Source organism: Carcharodon carcharias, chromosome 30 (assembly GCF_017639515.1).
Source record: "Carcharodon carcharias isolate sCarCar2 chromosome 30, sCarCar2.pri, whole genome shotgun sequence".
NCBI lineage: Eukaryota > Metazoa > Chordata > Chondrichthyes > Lamniformes > Lamnidae > Carcharodon > Carcharodon carcharias.
The window spans coordinates 1,040,520-1,061,905 of NC_054496.1; the positions used below are offsets into that span (position 1 = coordinate 1,040,520).

A 21,386-nucleotide genomic window follows, 5' to 3' on the forward strand; every position below is an offset into this window, starting at 1 on the left:
AAGGCAAACAGAGAGCAATGAAGGTGAGCAGGGTAGAAGAGGCAAACATCAATTCCATCAAAGAGAACAGAACTTGAAAAGAATAAACATTCCTGGAAGAGAAGTGGCAGTGAATTAAATGATCAGGACTTTGAGGAATTCCTTCCTCTGCAAATCACAGAATCAGTGCCAAAGAGGCCCTTCGACCCATCGAGACTGCACCGACATGTGAGAAATACCTGAGCTACCTACCTAATCCCATTTACCAGCACTTGGCCCATAGCCTTGAATGTTATGAGCCAAGTGCTCATCCAGGTACTTTTTAAAGGATGTGAGGCAACCCGCCTCCACCACCCTCCCAGGCAGCGCATTCCAGACCCTCACCACCCTCTGGGTAAAAAAGTTTTTCCACACATCCCCCCTAAACCCCCTGCCCCTCACCTTGAACTTGTGTCCCCTCGTGACTGACCCTTCAACTAAGGGGAACAGCTGTTCCCTATCCACCCTGTCCATGCCCCTCATAATCTTGTACTCCTCGATCAGGTCGCCCCTCAGTCTTCTCTGCTCCAAAGAAAACAACCCAAATCTTTAAGATCCACTTGAGAGAGCAGAGGTTTAATATCACAGCTGAAGAAAGTGTATGAATTCTAAAGACAGGAATAGATTGTGTTCTTTTCCCCACACCCAGCATGTGTAAAATTTTCAGAGATAATCTGAAACCTATATGGGACTGATTCTGTTTGCCGATAGCTGGAATCTCATGTGACCCAAAGCCGATTAATAAATAATCTCTAGATAAAGAACATTGTCAATGGCATGGAGACCGATTGGGGTGTCTGTGGGGACCGACTGGGGTGTCTGTGGGGACCGACTGGGGTGTCCAGTTGTTGATGTGATGCAGAGCGCAGTACTTCCCAGTGACTCCATGTGTCAATGAGATGCAGAACGCTGTTCTCTCCAGTGAATCCGGGTGCTGATGTGTCCGTGGAGACCGACTGGGGTGTCCATGGAAACCGATTTCATGAACTCAGCAGAAGTCTAGGATTGAATCAGGAAGCCTGCTGATTCCGGAGTCACTGGGGAGTACAGTGCACTGCATCACTTCAATACCCGGAGTCATTGGGGAGTACAGCACTCTGCATCACACTGACACCTGGAGTGATTGGGGAGTACAGCACTCTGTATTACACTGACACCCGGAGTCATTGGGGAGTACAGCACTCTGCATCACACTGACACCTGGAGTGATTGGGGAGTACAGCACTCTGTATTACACTGACACCCGGAGTCATTGGGGAGTACAGCACTCTGCATCACACTGACACCTGGAGTGATTGGGGAGTACAGCACTCTGTATTACACTGACACCCGGAGTCATTGGGGAGTACAGCACTCTGCATCACACTGACACCTGGAGTGATTGGGGAGTACAGCACTCTGTATTACACTGACACCCGGAGTCATTGGGGAGTACAGCACTCTGCATCACACTGACACCTGGAGTGATTGGGGAGTACAGCACTCTGTATTACACTGACACCCGGAGTCATTGGGGAGTACAGCACTCTGCATCACACTGACACCTGGAGTGATTGGGGAGTACAGCACTCTGTATTACACTGACACCCGGAGTCACTGGGGAGTAGAGAACTCTGCATCACACTGACACCCGGAGTCACTGGGGAATACTGCGCCCTGTATCACAATGACATCCAGAGTCGCTTGGGAGTACAGCACTCTGCATCACTTCAAATACCCGGAGTAACTGAGGAGTACAGCACTTTGCATCACTTTAATATCCGGAGTTATTGGGAAGTGCAGCACTCTGCATCACATTGACACCCAGAGTCACTGGAGACTCCAGCACTCTGTGTCACATCAGCACCGGATTCACTGGGGAGTACAGCATTCTGCATCACACTGACACCCAGAGTCATTGGGGAGTACAGCACTCTGCATCACACTGACACCCGGAGTCATTGGGGAGTACTGTGCTCTACATCACACTGACACCCGGAGTCACTGGGGAGTACAGCACTCCGCATCACATTAACACCCGGAGTCATTGGGGAGTACTGTGCTCTGCATCACATTGACACCCAGAGTCACTGGGGAGTACAGCACTCTGCATCACATTAACACCCGGAGTCATTGGGGAGTACTGCGCCCTGTATCACAATGACACCCTGAGTCGCTTGGGAGTACAGCACTCTGCATCACTTCAAATACCCGGAGTAACTGAGGAGTACAGCACTTTGCATCACTTTAATATCCGGAGTTATTGGGAAGTGCAGCGTTCTGCATCACATTGACACCCAGAGTCACTGGAGACTCTAGCACTCTGTGTCACATCAGCACCGGATTCACTGGGGAGTACAGCATTCTGCATCACATTGACACCCAGAGTCATTGAGGAGTACTGCGCTCTGCATCACATCAACACCTGGAGTCACTGGGGAGTACAGCACTCTGCATCACATCAACACCTGGAGTCAATCAGAAACAGAGCACTCTGCATCTCATTGACACCCAGATTCACTGGGGAGTACAGCACTCTGCATCACACTGACACCCGGAGTCATTGGGGAGTACAGCACTCTGCATCACATTAACACCCGGAGTCATTGGGGAGTACAGCACTCTGCATCACATTAACACCCGGAGTCATTGGGGAGTACAGCACTCTGCATCACATTAACACCCGGAGTCACTGGGGAGCACAGCACTCTGCATCACATTAACACCCGGAGTCACTGGGGAGTACAGCACTCTGCATCACATTGACACCTGGAGTCAGTGGGGAGTACAGCACTCCGCATCACATTAACACCCGGAGTCATTGGGGAGTACAGCACTCTGCATCAGATTGACACCCGGAGTCACTGGGGAGTACAGCACTCTGCATCACATTAACATCCGGAGTCACTGGGGAGTACAGCACTCCGCATCACATTAACACCCGGAGTCATTGGGGAGTACAGCACTCTGCATCACATTGACACCCGGAGTCACTGGGGAGTACAGCACTCTGCATCACATTGACACCTGGAGTCACTGGGGAGTACAGCACTCTGCATCACATTAACACCAGGAGTCATTGGGGAGTACAGCACTCCGCATCACATTAACACCAGGAGTCATTGGGGAGTACAGCACTCCGCATCACATTAACACCCGGAGTCAGTGGGGAGTACAGCACTCTGCATCACATTAACACCAGGAGTCATTGGGGAGTACAGCACTCCGCATCACATTAACACCAGGAGTCATTGGGGAGTACAGCACTCCGCATCACATTAACACCCGGAGTCATTGGGGAGTACAGCACTCCGCATCACATTAACACCTGGAGTCATTGGGGAGTACAGCACTCTGCATCACATTAACACCCGAAGTCATTGGGGAGTACAGCACTCCGCATCACATTAACACCCGGAGTCATTGGGGAGTACAGCACTCCGCATCACATTAACACCCGGAATCACTGGGGAGTACAGCACTCTGCATCACATTGACACCTGGAGTCATTGGGGAGTACAGCACTCCGCATCACATTAACACCCAGAGTCATTGGGGAGTACAGCACTCCGGGTGTTAATGTGATGCGGAGTCATTGGGGAGTACAGCACTCTGCATCACATTGACACCTGGAGTCATTGGGGAGTACAGCACCCCGCATCACATTGACACCCGGAGTCATTGGGGAGTACTGTGCTCTACATCACACTGACACCCGGAGTCACTGGGGAGTACAGCACTCCGCATCACATTAACACCCGGAGTCATTGGGGAGTACTGTGCTCTGCATCACATTGACACCCAGAGTCACTGGGGAGTACAGCACTCTGCATCACATTAACACCCGGAGTCATTGGGGAGTACTGCGCCCTGTATCACAATGACACCCTGAGTCGCTTGGGAGTACAGCACTCTGCATCACTTCAAATACCCGGAGTAACTGAGGAGTACAGCACTTTGCATCACTTTAATATCCGGAGTTATTGGGAAGTGCAGCGTTCTGCATCACATTGACACCCAGAGTCACTGGAGACTCTAGCACTCTGTGTCACATCAGCACCGGATTCACTGGGGAGTACAGCATTCTGCATCACATTGACACCCAGAGTCATTGAGGAGTACTGCGCTCTGCATCACATCAACACCTGGAGTCACTGGGGAGTACAGCACTCTGCATCACATCAACACCTGGAGTCAATCAGAAACAGAGCACTCTGCATCTCATTGACACCCAGATTCACTGGGGAGTACAGCACTCTGCATCACACTGACACCCGGAGTCATTGGGGAGTACAGCACTCTGCATCACATTAACACCCGGAGTCATTGGGGAGTACAGCACTCTGCATCACATTAACACCCGGAGTCATTGGGGAGTACAGCACTCTGCATCACATTAACACCCGGAGTCACTGGGGAGCACAGCACTCTGCATCACATTAACACCCGGAGTCACTGGGGAGTACAGCACTCTGCATCACATTGACACCTGGAGTCAGTGGGGAGTACAGCACTCCGCATCACATTAACACCCGGAGTCATTGGGGAGTACAGCACTCTGCATCAGATTGACACCCGGAGTCACTGGGGAGTACAGCACTCTGCATCACATTAACATCCGGAGTCATTGGGGAGTACAGCACTCCGCATCACATTAACACCCGGAGTCATTGGGGAGTACAGCACTCTGCATCACATTGACACCCGGAGTCACTGGGGAGTACAGCACTCTGCATCACATTGACACCTGGAGTCACTGGGGAGTACAGCACTCTGCATCACATTAACACCAGGAGTCATTGGGGAGTACAGCACTCCGCATCACATTAACACCAGGAGTCATTGGGGAGTACAGCACTCTGCATCACATTGACACCTGGAGTCACTGGGGAGTACAGCACTCTGCATCACATTAACACCAGGAGTCATTGGGGAGTACAGCACTCCGCATCACATTAACACCAAGAGTCATTGGGGAGTACAGCACTCCGCATCACATTAACACCCGGAGTCATTGGGGAGTACAGCACTCCGCATCACATTAACACCTGGAGTCATTGGGGAGTACAGCACTCTGCATCACATTAACACCCGAAGTCATTGGGGAGTACAGCACTCCGCATCACATTAACACCCGGAGTCATTGGGGAGTACAGCACTCCGCATCACATTAACACCCGGAATCACTGGGGAGTACAGCACTCTGCATCACATTGACACCTGGAGTCATTGGGGAGTACAGCACTCCGCATCACATTAACACCCAGAGTCATTGGGGAGTACAGCACTCCGGGTGTTAATGTGATGCGGAGTCATTGGGGAGTACAGCACTCTGCATCACATTGACACCTGGAGTCATTGGGGAGTACAGCACCCCGCATCACATTGACACCCGGAGTCATTGGGGAGTACAGCACTCCGCATCACATTAACACCCGGAGTCATTGGGGAGTACAGCACTCTGCATCACATTAACACCCGGAGTCATTGGGGAGTACAGCACCCCACATCGAATTAACACCCAATGTCATTGGGGAGTACAGCACTCTGCATCACATTGACACCCGGATTCACTGGGGAGTACAGCACTCCGCATCACATTAACACCAGGAGTCATTGGGGAGTACAGCACTCCGCATCACATTAACACCCGGAGTCATTGGGGAGTACAGCACTCTGCATCACATTGACACCTGGAGTCATTGGGGAGTACAGCACTCCGCATCACATTGACACCCGGAGTCATTGGGGAGTGCAGCACTCCGCATCACATTAACACCCGGAGTCATTGGGGAGTACAGCACTCTGCACCACACTGACACCCGGAGTCATTGGGGAGTACAGCACTCCGCATCACATTAACACCCGGAGTCATTGGGGAGTACAGCACTCCGCATCACATTAACACCCGGAGTCATTGGGGAGTACAGCACTCCGCATCACATTGACACCCGGAGTCACTGGGGAGTGCAGCACTCCGCATCACATTAACACCCGGAGTCATTGGGGAGTACAGCACTCTGCATCACATTGACACCCGGAGTCATTGGGGAGTACAGCACTCTGCACCACACTGACACCCGGAGTCATTGGGGAGTACAGCACTCCGCATCACATTAACACCCGGAGTCATTGGGGAGTACAGCACTCTGCACCACATTGACACCTGGAGTCAGTGGGGAGTACAGCACTCCGCATCACATTAACACCAGGAGTCATTGGGGAGTACAGCACTCCGCATCACATTAACACCCGGAGTCATTGGGGAGTACAGCACTCTGCATCACATTGACACCTGGAGTCATTGGGGAGTACAGCACTCCGCATCACATTGACACCCGGAGTCATTGGGGAGTACAGCACTCTGCATCACATTGACACCCGGAGTCATTGGGGAGTACAGCACTCTGCACCACACTGACACCCGGAGTCATTGGGGAGTACAGCACTCCGCATCACATTAACACCCGGAGTCATTGGGGAGTACAGCACTCTGCATCACATTGACACCCGGAGTCATTGGGGAGTACAGCACTCTGCATCACATTAACACCAGGAGTCATTGGGGAGTACAGCACTCCGCATCACATTGACACCCGGAGTCATTGGGGAGTACAGCACTCTGCATCACACTGACACCCGGAGTCATTGGGGAGTACAGCACTCTGCATCACATTAACACCCGGAGTCATTGGGGAGTACAGCACTCTGCATCACATTGACACCCGGAGTCATTGGGGAGTACAGCACTCTGCATCACATTGACACCCGGAGTCATTGGGGAGTACAGCACTCTGCATCACATTGACACCCGGAGTCATTGGGGAGTACAGCACTCCGCATCACATTAACACCAGGAGTCATTGGGGAGTACAGCACTCCGCATCACATTGACACCCGGAGTCATTGGGGAGTACAGCACTCTGCATCACATTGACACCCGGAGTCTTTGGAGAGTACAGTGCTCTGCATCACTTCAATACCCGGAATCTGATGATGAGAAGAGTGATAAAATTCCTGTAGGCATTGCAGGAAACTAAGAACAGATGGTTTCCCGATGACGTTTTAGAAAGGGCGTTCACTTTTAGTGGGCAGTTGTAACAATGCTGCACTTCCCTCTATGTGAGGCTGTTCCACCATGGGCAATGGGAAGAATGTTTGTGGATATGAAGATAAGCCAGCATCATTTTCCACAATGAGAAGAATGTCTAAGACAAGAAGATGAATTTCCTGTACAGGACTCTGGTGTTGTAGAAGCTCTGATCATTCTGCCTCGGCTTCTGCTACGAAAGACAGCTCCAGTGGGAAGAAGATTTTCATCTGAGGCTGAAGCGTGGATGCCAATTTACTTTCACCCATGGAGACAGGCTCTTCCAACTCTCTAGCAGTGTGATCCTCTGTGCAGTCAAACATAGAATCAAGCATTTTGCTTTCCCTGGACAGCTCTTCATGGTTAACTAGCGATACACAAGGCGTTGCACTGGTAGTTTCAGTGGGACTAAGATCTGAATGCTGTTTGGCCACAGTATACACAGCTGACTCCTCAGAAAAGAAACAACACAGATTTCATGTGGTTCAGCAGTAGCTTGGAGGAGGGAGCGAATTGTTAGGACCTCATTCTTCAACCGATCATTTGGTGCTACAATGGCCTCTTCCTCATTCCCTTCTTCTGGAAAGAGTCAACCCTGGTCTAAAGGGTCTTCTTGTGGATGTACCTTCTTTAACCAGCACCTCTGGCCTAGCTTTGTAAAGGACCGAGCCTCAATATCTGCCCAGAATCTCGTGGATAGTGTCTCACTGGAAATCACTGTCGAATGAATAAACCTCACCAGCTGCTGTAGCTGAAAACCTACTGGTTCTACAGAAAATTTCAGAAATATATAATCACTTGTCTCAATGAAGGTCATCATCCAGTTTTTCCATCTCCACTCAATGAGGATGTTGGTAGACATGGAGAGGATAAACAATCTATAATGAATGGGGTAATCAGCCTGCCTTTCATTGCAAAGTTTGTGCCATCTGGACCTTGTAATTTAATACCTGATGGATGGAGAGGTATTGACTGAAGCCTGTCCAGATGATCAGCTAGTATGTTAACGCTAGTGTCAATTTTAAAGTCAGTGTTAAAGCCTTTAACTTTCACTGCGACTGGAGCTGAACCAATAGCCCTGACGAAGACTATTTACTTCCCCTCCCCAAGAAACTCTGTAATTTTATCCCCATCATATTTTCCAATTTCTAGGATGGTGTGCATTTCAGAAATATTCTCTCGTCTTCTTCCTCCAGTAAAGTTGTTGGATTTACAGACACTTGAAATGTTCAGTCCCCTTGCATTGGAAGCATTCTGCGCCTCCTGCTGGGCAATCTTGGCATCTGTGATGTTTCTTTGCCCCATAACGTAAGCATCTCAAGATGGCTGCTGTAGGGTTTCTTGCCTTTGTGGCAGGCTTTGGGACTGCCATCCGTGCACCTACCCAGTTCGCGGAGTCATCTAGCGCCTTGGTGTCGTGACGGATTATAGGCTGGTTTAACTTGCTGAGTTCAGCCTGCCTCGTGTATTGAACTGCTTCATCTACAGTAAGGTTATCCTTGGGCTGTGGAACATCCAAGAGCTTTTCCTCAGGACCATGATGATGATGATGTGGTCATGAATACGTTCATCTTTTAATGCCCTGTATCTATAAGAGCCCACTAGGCGATACAAGTCGGTGCAAAATAATTTGACTGATTCCCCTGGTCTTTGGGACCTATGAATAAAACATGTTCAGGCTATCATGAGGTTTTGTTTTGGGCTAAAATATGTGTCGAAGGCTTTGAAAATGGTGTTGAAGTCTGCGGAGGTCTCTTCCACTCCGTTTCAAGAGGGCATTGTTTGCTACTGGTCCCATGGCATAAAGGAATGAACTAACCTGGTGCTTCTGCTCTTTAGCATTAAGGCTCAATGCTGCGCGATATCAGAGCAAGTGTTTCTTCCATAACTCCCACTTTTGGCCTCCCTACCTCGAGGTTATGGAATGGGCAGGGTAGGGGCAGTGGCTGCTTACTGCGTGTGGACATCGGTACTGCTTTCCATTTTGCCTCTTTCTTAGGAACATTTGCAGGTTCTCATTTTGATCAGGTTTTCTTCCAGTTTTGCGCCATCAATGGCACCAACATTGTGTTAGATTTGTGTCACCACCGCTGTTACCATGTTTCATGGACGCACTGATACTGCAAAGGCTATGGGCCCTGACAACATTCCAGCAATAGTACTGAAGACTTGTGCTCCCAAAATTGCCACGCCCCTAGCCAAGCTGTTCCAGTACAGCTACAACACTGGCAACCACCCAGCTATGTGGAAATTGCCCAGGTATGTCTTGTACAAAAGGAAGGAGAAATCTAACCCGGCCAATTACCATTCATTAGTCTACTTTCAATCATCAGTAAAGCGATGGAAGGGGCCATCAACAGTACTATCAAGTGACACTTGCTTAGCAATAACCTGCTCACTGATGCCCAGTTTGGGTTCCGCCAGGGCCACTCAGCTCCTGACCTCATTACAGCCTTGGTTCAAACATGGACAAAAGAGCTGAATTCCCGAGGTGAAGTGAGAGTGACTGCCCTTGACATCAAGGCAGCATTTGACCAAGTGTGGCATCAGGGAGCCCCAGCAAAACTGGAGTCAATGGGAATCAGGGGGAAACTCTCTGCTGGTTGGAGTCACACCTAGTACAAAGGAAGATGGTTATGGTTGTTGGAGGTGAATCACCTCAGTTCCAGGACATCACCGCAGGAATTTCTCAGGGTAGTGTCTTAGGGCCAACCATCTTCAGCTGCTTCATCAATGACCTTCCTTCCATCATAAGGTCAGAAGTGGGGATGTTCACTGATGATTGCACAATGGTCAGCACCATTCGCGACTCCTCAGTTCCTTGATCCAACACTCAGTCAAATGCGGCCTTGATGTCAAGAACAGTCACTCTCACCTCACCTCAGGAGTTCAGTTCTTTTGTCCATGTTTGAACCAAGGCTGCAATGAGGTCAGGAGCTGAGTTACCCTGGCAGAACCCAAACTGGGCATCAGTGAGCAGGTTATTGCTAAGCAATTGCCGCTTGCTAGCACTGCTGATGACGCCTTTCATCACTTTACTGATGATGGAGAGTAGACTGATGGGGCGGTAATTGGCTGGGTTGGACTTGTCCTGTTTTTTGTGTACAGGACATACCTGGGCAATTTTCCACATAGCCGGGTAGGTGCCAGTGTTGTAGCTGTACTGGAACAGCTTGGCTAGGGGCGCGGCAAGTTCTGGAGCACAAGTCTTCAGTACTATTGCTGGAATATTGTCAGGGCCCATGGTCTTTGCAGTAAACTAATGCGGCTAAAGGCCGATAAGTCATCTGAAGGATATTAAAAGAAGTAGCTACAGAGATAGTGGATGCACTGGTAGTAATCTTCCAAGAATAGTTAGATTCTGGAAAAGTCCCAGAGGATTGGAAAACTGCCAATGTAACACCCATATTCAAAAAGGGAGACAAAAAACAGGTAACTATAGGCCATTTACCTTAACATCTGTCATTGGGAACATGATAGAGTCTATTAAACAGGATGTAATAGCAGAGCATTTGGAATTACATAATTTAATCAGGCAGAGTCAGCATGGCTTCATGAAGGGGAAATCATGCCTGACAAATTTATTAGGATTCTTTGAGGAGGTAACAAGCAGGATAGATAAAGGAGAACCAGAAAATGTAACGTATTTGGATTTTCAAAAGCTGTTTGATTAGGTACCGCACATAAGGTTACTTAATAAGAGCCCATGAAGTTGGGGGTAGTATATTAGCATGGATCGAGGACTAACTAATAGAAGACAGAGAGTTGGGATAAGTGGGGCATTTTCGAGATAGCAACCTGTAACTAGTGGAGTGCCACAGGGATCAGTGCTGGGACCACAATTATTTACAATATATATTAATGACTTATATGAGGGAAGTGAATGTACTATCGCCAAGTTTGTGGGTGACACAAAAATAAGTGGGAAGGCGCGTGGTGAGGATGACACAGAGTCTACAGGGGGTTATAGACAGGGTAAGTAAATGTGCAAAAAAATGGCAGATGGAATATAATGTTGGAAAATGTGAAATTATGCACTTTGGCAGGAAGAATAGAGGAGTTGAATATTACTTAAATGGAGAAAGACTGCAGAAAGCTGCAGCACAGAGGGATTTGGGGGTCCTTGTGCACGAATCCCAAAAATCTAACATGCAAGTTCAGCAGGTAATAGGGAAGGTAAATGGAATGTTGCCCTTTATTTCAAAGGGAATGGGGTATAAAAATAGGGAAGTCTTGCTAAAACTATACAAGGCACCAGTTAAACCATACCTAGAATACTGTGAACAATTTTGGTCCCTTATCTAAGAAAAGATATCCTGGCATTGGAAGCAGTCCAGAGAAGGTTCACTAGGTTGATTCTGGGTATGGAGGGATCTTCTTATGAGGTGAGGCTGGGTAGGTTGGGCCTGTACTCATTGAAGTTCAGAAGAATGAGAGGTGATCTTATTGAAATATATAAAATTCTGGGGGGGCTTGTAGGGTAGATGCTAAGGGGTTGTTTCCCCTTGTGGGAGAGTCTTGGACCAGAGGGCATAATCTCAGAGTAAGGGGTTGCCTATTAAAACAAAGATAAGGAGGAATTTCTTCTCTCAGAGGGTAGTTAATCTGTGGAATTCTTTACTGCAGAGGGCTGTAGAGGCTGGGTTGCTAAGTATATTCAAGGCTGAGATAGACAGATTTTTAATCAGTAAGGGAATCAAGGGTTATGAGGAAAAGGCAGGAAAGTGGAGTTGAGGATTATCGGATCAGCCATGATCTCATTGAATAGTGGAGCAGACTCGATGGGCCAAATGGCCTACTTCTGCTCCTACGCCTTATGGTCTTATCCAGTGCCCTCCATGAAACATGGTAGCAGGGCCCATAGCCTTTGCAGTATCCAGTGCCTTCAGCCATTTCTTGATATCACGTGGAATGAATTGAATTGGCTCAAGACGTCATACGTGATGCTGGGGACCTCCTGAGGAAGCCGAGATGGATCATCCACATGGCACTTTTGGCTGAAGATAGTAGCAAATGCTTCAGCCTTATCTTTTGCAATGATGTGCTGGGCTCCTCCATCATTGAGGATGGGGATATTTGTGGAGCCTCCTCCTCCTGTTAATTGTTTAATTGTCCACCACCATTCATGACTGGATGTGGCAGGACTGCAGAGCTTAGATCTGATCCATTGGTTGTCGGATAGCTTAGCTCTGTCTATCACTTGCTGCTTATGCTGTTTGGCATGTAAGTAGTCCTGTGTTGTAGCTTCACCAGGTTGACACCCATTTTCAGGTATGCCTGGTGCTGCTCCTGGCATGCCCTCCTGCACTCTTCATTGAACCAGGGTTGATCCCCTGGCTTGATGGTAATGGTAGAGTGGGGGATATACCAGGCCATGAGGTTACAGATTGTGTTCGAGTACAATTCTGCTGCTGCTGATGACCCACAGCACCTTGTGGATGCTCAGTCTTGAGTTGCTAGATCTGTTCGCGATCTATCCCATTTAGCACTGTGATAGTGCCACACAACACGATGGAGGGTATCCTCAATGTGAAGGTGGGACTTCATCTCCACAACAATTGTGCGGTGGTCACTCCTACCAATACTGTCATGGACAATGCATCCACGGCAGGCAGGTTGGTGAGGATGAGGTCAAGTATGTTTATCCCTCTTGTTGGTTCCCTCACCACCTGTCGCAGACCCAGTCTAGCAGCTATGTCATTTAGGACTCGGCCAGCTCGGTCAGTAGTGGTGCTACCGAGCCACTCTTGGTGATGGACATTGAAGTCTCGCACCCAGAGTACATTCTGTGCCCTTGTCACCCTCAGTGCTTCCTCCAAGTGATGTTCAACATGGAGGAGCACTGATTCATCAGCTGAGGGAGGGTGGTATGTGGTAATCAGCAGGAGGTTTCTTTGCCCGTGTTTGACCTGATGCCATGAGACTTCATGCGGTCCGGAGTCGATGTTGAGGACTCCCAGAGCAACTTCCTCCGACTGTTTACCACTGTGTCACCACCTCTGCTCGGTCTATCCTGCTGGTGGGACAGGACATACCCAGGGATGGTGATGGTGGTGTCTGGGACATTATCTGTAAGGTGTGATTCAATGAGTATGAATGTGTCAGGCTGTTGTTTGACTAGTCTGTGAGACAGCTATCCCAATTTTGGCACTAGCCTGCAGATGTTAGTAAGGAGGATTTTGCAGGGTTGGCAGCGCTGAGATTGCAGTTGTCGTTTCCGGTGCCTAGGTCGATGCCGTACGGTTTCATTCCTTTCTTGAGTCTTTGTAGCAGTTTGTTACAACTGAACGGCTTGCTGGGTCATTTCAGAGGGCATTTAAGAGTCAACCACATTGCTGTGGGTCTGGAGTCACATGTAGGCCAGACCAGGTAAGGACGGCAGATTTCTTTCCCTAAAGGACATTAGTGAACCAGATGGGTTTTTACAAGAATCGACAATGGTTTCAGGGTCATCATCAGACTTTTAATTCCAGATTTTTATCAAATTCAAATTCCACCTCTGCTGGGTCCCCAGAACATTTACGCTGGGTCTCTGGATTACTAGACCAGCGACAATACCACTATGCCATTGCCTACCTGCAGATAACTGCAAAACCTTAGCCCGCATTAGCAGTTTCTCTGGCCTCAGCTCCGGTCCGACCTGGCAGTGTACTGCAAAACCTTGTCAGGTTGCAGGGAAACCTGAGACCACCATAAAACCAGACCCTCTCAAACCCATACCAGCATTTGATGAACCTTTTACCCGAATCCTGATAGATTGTGTGGGGCTGCTCCCCAAAACCTGGATAGGCTGTCAGTACCTCCTTACCATAATGGTCCTGACCACCTGATTCCCTGAGGCCATTCCCCTCAGAAAGGTCAAAGCTAAAGCTGTGACTCAGAGACTGAGCCAGTTCTTTACTCGGTTTGGCGCAGCAAGGGAGATCTAATCCGATCAGAGGACAAATTTCATGTCTCTATGCTCTAGGCAGCTTTTCAGTCTGGGAATAACACGGCTGAAATTGTCAGCCTTGCACCAAACTCAAGGAGCATTAGACAGTTATCTCCAAACCCTAAAAACTGATTCGGACCTACTGCTCAGAATACCCTCATGACTGGGATAAAGGTTTAGGCTGCCTGCTGTTTGCCACAAGGGACTCCCCTAATGAGTCCACAGGCTTCAGTCTGTTTGAATTAATTTATGGACATGAAGTACGGGGCCATCTGAAACAAATAAAAGAAAGGTTTCTGAAACCTAAAGAGAACAGCTCATTGTTGGAATGTCTGTCCAGATTCCGGGAACAACTCTTCAATGCTGGTGCTGTGGCCAAGGGACATTTAAAAGCTTCCCATGGAAAGGGAGGGCTGATGGGCAATGCTAAAATTCAAACTCTGTGGCTAGGAGAACAGGCCTTAGTACAGGCCTTAGTACTGCTGCCCCAAATAACTTTCTCAGGGCCAAATTTAGTGGTCCGCATCGGGTGGTTAAAAGGATCAGTGAGGCAAATCGTCTGATCCATACTCCTGACCGGAGGAAGGAACACTGATTATGCCACCTTAATATATTAAAGAAGTATTGCAGTCAGAGCCTATTCAATCTGTCTGCCACAGAGTAGAGATAGCACAGGACAGCAGGAAGAGTCAGATCAGGAGGAGGGATTAGGGGGCTCCCAGGTCAAATCCCTGACTGTTAGACTGGCAAACAACAAAATTATAGAAAATCTAAATGCTCTATTAACCTCAACCAAGATGACATCAGGCCTGCACCGACATAGAGACTGAGTTATAAATACCGTTTTTATAATTATGACTAACTTCATCTGTATTTAACCTTTGTGTGTGTGACAATGTGAGTGAGATGAGTGATTTGAGACTTGCATTTCAAATAATCCAGGGCAAGTGTGTGTTAATAAATAACCTTCTTTATTTTTAAAATCACCAAAAAGACTGCTGCTGGAATTTATTTTGAGTAGCAAAAAATCACCCTGAGGGTTAAGAAATACACACAGTCACTGGATATTTTAAAGCAGAGCTAGATAGATTCTTGATTAACAAGGGGGTGAAAGATTATTGGGGGCAGGCAGGAATGTGGGGTTGAGGTTACACTCAGATCAGCCACGATCTTATTGAATGCGGGAGCAGGCTCGAGGGGCTGAGTGGCTTATTCCTGCTCCTAATTCCTATGTACGCACAGATGTACATATGTACAAACATCCTGATTACAGACTGGAAGGGACCACACGATTTCTGTTTATAACATGATATTGACTGAGGGATAAATATTGCCTAGGACACTGGGGAAAACTCCACTCTGTTTCTTTGAAATAGTGCTGTGGGATTTTTTTTATATTAATTCATGGGATGTGGGTGTCCTGGCTAGGCCAGCATTTATTGCCCATCCCTAATTGCCCTTTTACTTTTATTCACACAGGCAGATAGGGCCTTGGTTTAATGTTTCATCTGAAAGACAGCACCTCTGACAGCACAATGCTCCCTCAATACTGCACTGGAGTATCAATAACATTGTATTCTGTAAAAGTATTCTGTGCGATAGAGGCCAATACCTGGTTTTGATTATTAGGCATTTTCAGGGGAACGCAGGAGGTGTTAGGATAATTCAATTTAAGAAGTAGCGTCAGTGGAAGAATTATAGCCAGTTTGAAGACATGTTCATCCAGCTGTTAAGGTGTGCTATTTATAAAAATGTGAATCTACCATAAATAAAATAAATTTTTCTGTGAGAAGGGAGTCTGCGTGGTGCAATATTGGCAGTTACTGCTTTAGTAATATCTGGCATTGATCATCTAGGTATACAGTTCATCTAGGTATACAAATAAGCTCAGTTAGCCATTCTCTGATATTCTGCACTGGGAACTCAACTAAATAGTTATCGTTCTGGGTCCCGATGGTTTCCTTGCTTGTAAGTATACAAGATGAATAACCTGTACTTTCTGCCAATATATCAAAAAAAACATGAATTTATCTATGATGTCAAACCTATATAATTTGCATGAATCTACAAGGGTATGTGGGACTAAAGGACAGGCGAGGAGGTGGGTAAGTGAAGTTGAGGGGCGGTATGACAAAATTAGATAGGTTCACTCTGTTCCATTTGTAGAGAGATTTGTAAAATCAATGAATGGTTCAGTGAGCTACTTTGTTCAGAGTTGGATTTAATTAATTAAAATTGACAGGAGTCTATGGCCTAAACCCCAAGTTAAGGGCTTACTTGCCCTTGACTCTATACCAGCTCCCAAAGGTTGGTGCTTGCTGCAGCACTGGAGAATGTTTTAAATACCCGACTTCCCTTCCCACTCCTTTGGCCCTAGTTACTTTCAGTGAAAGGATCAGTATTGTAAGGACTTCCATATTCTTACCAGACATGGTCTCTGTTGACAGGGTCATCGAACCAAAGGATGTATAAAGCTAATCCCCCAACCACAAGAGCATGAATCGTGGAGACGCATCTAAGGAGACACAGTAAGATGTAAGTAAAGAGAGTGATCTCATGTAAATCAAATCTGCATATTATGTCAAAGTAAAGCTTGTTTTGACTGATCCCAGGGGACCACAATTAAACAGTAACACCCAAGCAGAATAACTGTGTGCACTGAAGGTACCATTGCTTCATAACCCTTAATCCTGCCTTTGAGAGAGAGAAATGATTTACTCTGACTAAAGTGGCAACACCTCTATGTTAACACCTCTATTATTAAGGGTTTGACAAGAACCACAATTAATTTTTCCATAATTCGTATTTTTTCAATACTGGAGAGATTTTAGATTTAAATTGACCTGATATGATCTTCAGAGCAAAGGGCATTAGAATTGTTCTGTCATTTGATCGAATACATGTGACAGATACAACTGAGATAACATTGTACGTTTTGAAGCAATATTAGATTGTTATGATAAAAGTCTTAAAACTTGAAATCTTGCTGTGGGATCTTTGTGATTGTTTTTGGAAAATGCATATCTCTTTTTAAAAGCCAAAGGTCTCTATGGGGATTATAATAAAATGCAATTAAGATAAGTTATGAGAAGGAGTTGGAGCAAACAATCTAGGAGGAAGACAACATGATCACAGTGTAGCCATTAACCGAAAAGATATGGAAATATACAAGACTAGCAAAACCAGGCTAACAGTCATTGCAGCTGGTGTCCTAGTGCATAATGGCCATTAGGAGGGTCAGCTAGAAGTGAAAGTGAATTCCTGATTTTCTGCCTCATTTTCTTCTGAAGTAAAATACCCGGTCATCATTTTGATAGCATTTCCATTCATATGAACATATGAGTTAGGAGCAGGTTCAAAGGGCCAAATGGCCAACTCCTCTCATTGAGTTAGATAGATTCTTGATAAACAACGGAGTCAAAGGGTGTAGGGAGTAGACAGGGGGTAGAGTTGAGACCACAGTCAGGTTAGGCATGATCTTATCAAATGACAGGGCAGGCTCGAGGGGTCAAATGGCCTACTCCCATTCCTAATTCGTATGTTCATAGGAATGGAAATGCTACCAAAATGATGATCAGATACTTCACTAATACCATCCTTACCTGGTATGGCCTACAAGTGACTCCAGGTCCACAGAAATGTGGTTGACAATTTAAATAGCCTAGCAAGCCACACAGTTGTATGAAACCGCTGTAAAACTGGACGGACCACCCAGCATCGACCTAGGCACCGGAAACAACAACAGCAATCTCAGCCCTAGCAGCCCTGCCAAGTCCTCCTTACTAACATCTGGGGGCTTGTGCCTAAATTGGGAGAGCTGTCTCACAGACTAGTCAAACAACAGCCAGACATAGTCATCCTCACAGAATCATACCTTACAGACAATGTCCCAGACACCACCATCACCATCCCTGGGTATGTCCTGTCCCACTGGCAAGATAGACCCAGCTAAAGTGGTGGTACAGTGGTAGACAGTCGGGAGGGAGTTACCCAGGGAGTACTCAACATCGACTCTGGACCCCATGAAGTCTCATGGCATCAGGTCAAACATGGGCAAGGAAAGCTCCTGCTGATTCTAATGTGCCACACCCCTCCCTCAGCTGATGAATCAGTGCTCCTCCATGTTGGGGAAGCACTGAGGGGACAGAATGTACTCTGGGTGTCTCAGTGGCACCACTACTGACTGAGCTGGCTGAGACTAGGTCTGTGGCAGGTGGTGAGGGAACCAACAAGAAGGAAAAACATATTTGACCTCATCCTCACCAACCTGCCTGCTGCAGATGCATCTGTCCATGACAGTATTGGTAGGAGTGACCCCGCACAGTCTGTGTGGAGACGAAGCCCTGGCTTCACACTGAGAATGCCCTCCATCGTGTCATGTGGCACTAACACCATGCTAAATGGGAGGAGATTGCAGGGGCTCTGGCACTAATTTTCAAATCCTCTCTGGCCACAGGAGAGGTGCCAGAGGACTGAAAGACAGTGAATGTGGTACCATTATTCAGGAAGGGTAATAGGGATAAACCATGTAATTACAGGCCAGTGAGTCTAACATCAGTGGCAGGGAAACTACTGGAAAAATTCTGAGGGACTGGATTAATCTCCAGTTGGAAAGGCTGGAAGCCTGTGACGAGTGGTGTACCACAGGGATTGATGCTGGGACCTTTGCTGTTTGTAGTGTACATTAACGATTTAGACGTGAATATAGGAGGTATGATCAGTAAGTTCGCAGATGACACGAAAATTGGTGGTGTTATAAATAGTGAGGGGGGGAAGCCTTAAATTACAGGACAACATAGATGGGCTGGCAAATGGAATTTAATCCCGAGAAGTGCGAGGTGATGGATTTTGGGAGGACTAACACGGCAAGGGAATACACAATGAACGGTAGGACCCTAGGAAGTACAAAGGATCAGAGGGACCTTGGTGTACATGTCCATAGATTCCTGAAGGCAGCAGCACAGGTAGATAAGGTGGTTAAGAAAGCATATGGGATACTTGCCTTTATTAGCCGAGGCATAGAATATAAGCAGGGAAGTTATGTTGGAGCTGTATGAAACGCTAGTTAGGCCACAACTGGAGTACTGTGTGCAGTTCTGGTCGCCACACTATAGGAAGGATCTCAATGCACTGGAGAGGGTGCAGAGGGGATTCACCAGAATGTTGCCTGGGCTGGAGCGTTTCAGCTACGAAGAGAGACTGGATAAGCTAGGGTTGTTTTCCTTAGATCAGAGAAGGCTGAGGGGGGGACCTAATAGAGGTATACAAAATTATGAGGGGCATAGATACAAGTAACATTTGTATCACTCAAGTGTCAGGCAATGACCGTCTCCAACAAGTGAGAATCCAACCATCATTCCTGGACATTCAATGGCATTACCATCACTGAATCCCCCACTATCAACATCCTGGGGGGTTTACCATTGTCCAGAAACTGGACTAGCCATATAAATAATGTGGCTACAAGAGCAGGTCAGAGGCTAGGAATCCTGCAACAAGTAACTCGCCTCCTGACTCCCCAAAGCCTGTCCACCATCTACAAGGCACAAGTCAAGAGTGTGCTGAAATACTCCCCACTTGCCTGGATGAATGCAGCTCCCACAACACTCAAGAAGCTCGGCACCGTCCAGGATAAAGCAGCCCCGCTTGATGGGCACCACATCCACAAACATTCACTCCCTCCATCACCGATGCACAGCAGCAGCAGTGTGTACCATCTACAAGATGCACTGCAGGAATTCACCAAGGCTTTTTCAACAGCACCTTCCAAACCCACAACCAATACCATGTAGAAGGACAAGGGCAGGAGATGCATGGGAATACCACAATCTGGAAGTTCCCCTCCAAGTCACTTACCATCCTGACTTGGAAATATATCACCGTTCCTTCACTGTTGCTGGGTCAAAATCCTGGAACTCCCTCCCTAACAGCACTGTGGGTGTAACTACACCACATGGACTGCAGCAGTTCAAGAAGGCAGCTCACCACCACCTTCTCAAGGGAAATTAGGGGCGGGCAATAAATGCTGGCCTAACAAGCGATGCTCACATCTTGTGAATTGATAAAAAAAAAAATCTCCTGATGTCCTCTCACCAACACCCCGTAACAATTCTTTCTTACTTTTGTATTCCATTCTCCTTGCAATAAACAGAACCATTCCATTTGCCTTCCTGCATACTAACCTTTTGTGATTCATGTACCAGGACACCCAGGTCCCTCTGTACCACTGAGTTCTGCAATCTCTCTCTATTTAAATAATATTCTGCTTTTCTATTCTTCCTACCAAAGTGAACAAGCTCACATTTCCCACATTTTACTCTGTCTGCCAAATTTGAGTATTCAAATAATTATAATGGGAAATGATTGAAGGTTAGACAATTGCATATTTTTCCATTGTGTCTTGAACGAAACGAACGTGATGAATGTTACATAATGCATGGTATTTTACAATGCAGTTTTTGCAAAGTTGCCATTGGAAAAAAATACGTTTTCGTTTGTTTCCTGTTATTACGAGGTTAAAAATTAAATAAAGCTCTTGCCTTTTTATTTGAATTAATTTTAATTTTGAGCTTGTCAGATTACTGTATACAATGTCAGTATTATGAAAGTCCTCACATGGACTTTGGACCTGCTCTCGTGCATTTGCCAGTGTTTATTTTGCCTGGACCTTGCTTTTATTGCTTGAGGAAACAGATCCTTATCTTGCTGGGCTGCTGACAGCACCTTAAACAATCTTACTTTTAAATTCCACACGTGTCAATACTTGGCACCGGAAGTGACTGCATTGCAGGAATCCATGCTTAAATCCTACTTACACCAATGTGCTCACTTTCTCCCCAGTCTTCCAACTGCACAGGTGCTCCATGAAATTAATTTCGGGAAGAGTTGCTGAAAAAGCATGGAAGTTATGGAAAACCTTTATAAAACACTGGTTCAGTCTCAGCTGGAGTATTGTATTCAATTCTGGGCACCACACTTTGGGAAGGATGTTGAGGCCTTGTTGAGGGTATAGAAGAGGCTCACTAGAATGATGCTAGGAACAAGGGAATTCGGTTATGTGGAGAGTTACAGGAAGGCTTCTGTGTTTCTAACCCTGTTCTGCTACACACCTAACAACAACCTGTATTTATATAGCACCTTTAACTTAGTAAAACTTCCCAAGGTGCTTCACAGGGGTGTTATCAAACAAAATTTGGCAACAAACCACATCAGGAGATATTAGGACAGGTGACCAGAAGCTTAACCAAAGAGCTAGGTTTTGAGGAGCATCTTAAAGGAGGAGTGAGGGGTTGAGAGGAGGAAGGGTTTAGGGTGGGAATCCTAGAACTTAGGGTCTAGACAGTTGAAAGCATGACTGCCAGTGGTGGA

At 46.9% G+C, this 21,386-nt stretch overlaps 1 protein-coding gene across 1 annotated transcript in view; it reads right to left on the bottom strand.

Moving 5' to 3' along the window:
- The window catches only part of LOC121271407 (TLC domain-containing protein 4-B-like), a 147,876-nt gene that overhangs the window by 112,383 nt on the left and 14,107 nt on the right, over positions 1-21,386 (bottom strand). Inside the window, exon 3 of the mRNA XM_041177397.1 lies at positions 16,444-16,533. Within this exon, the coding sequence (XP_041033331.1) occupies positions 16,444-16,533 (90 nt within the window). The remainder of the gene's footprint in view (positions 1-16,443; positions 16,534-21,386) is intronic.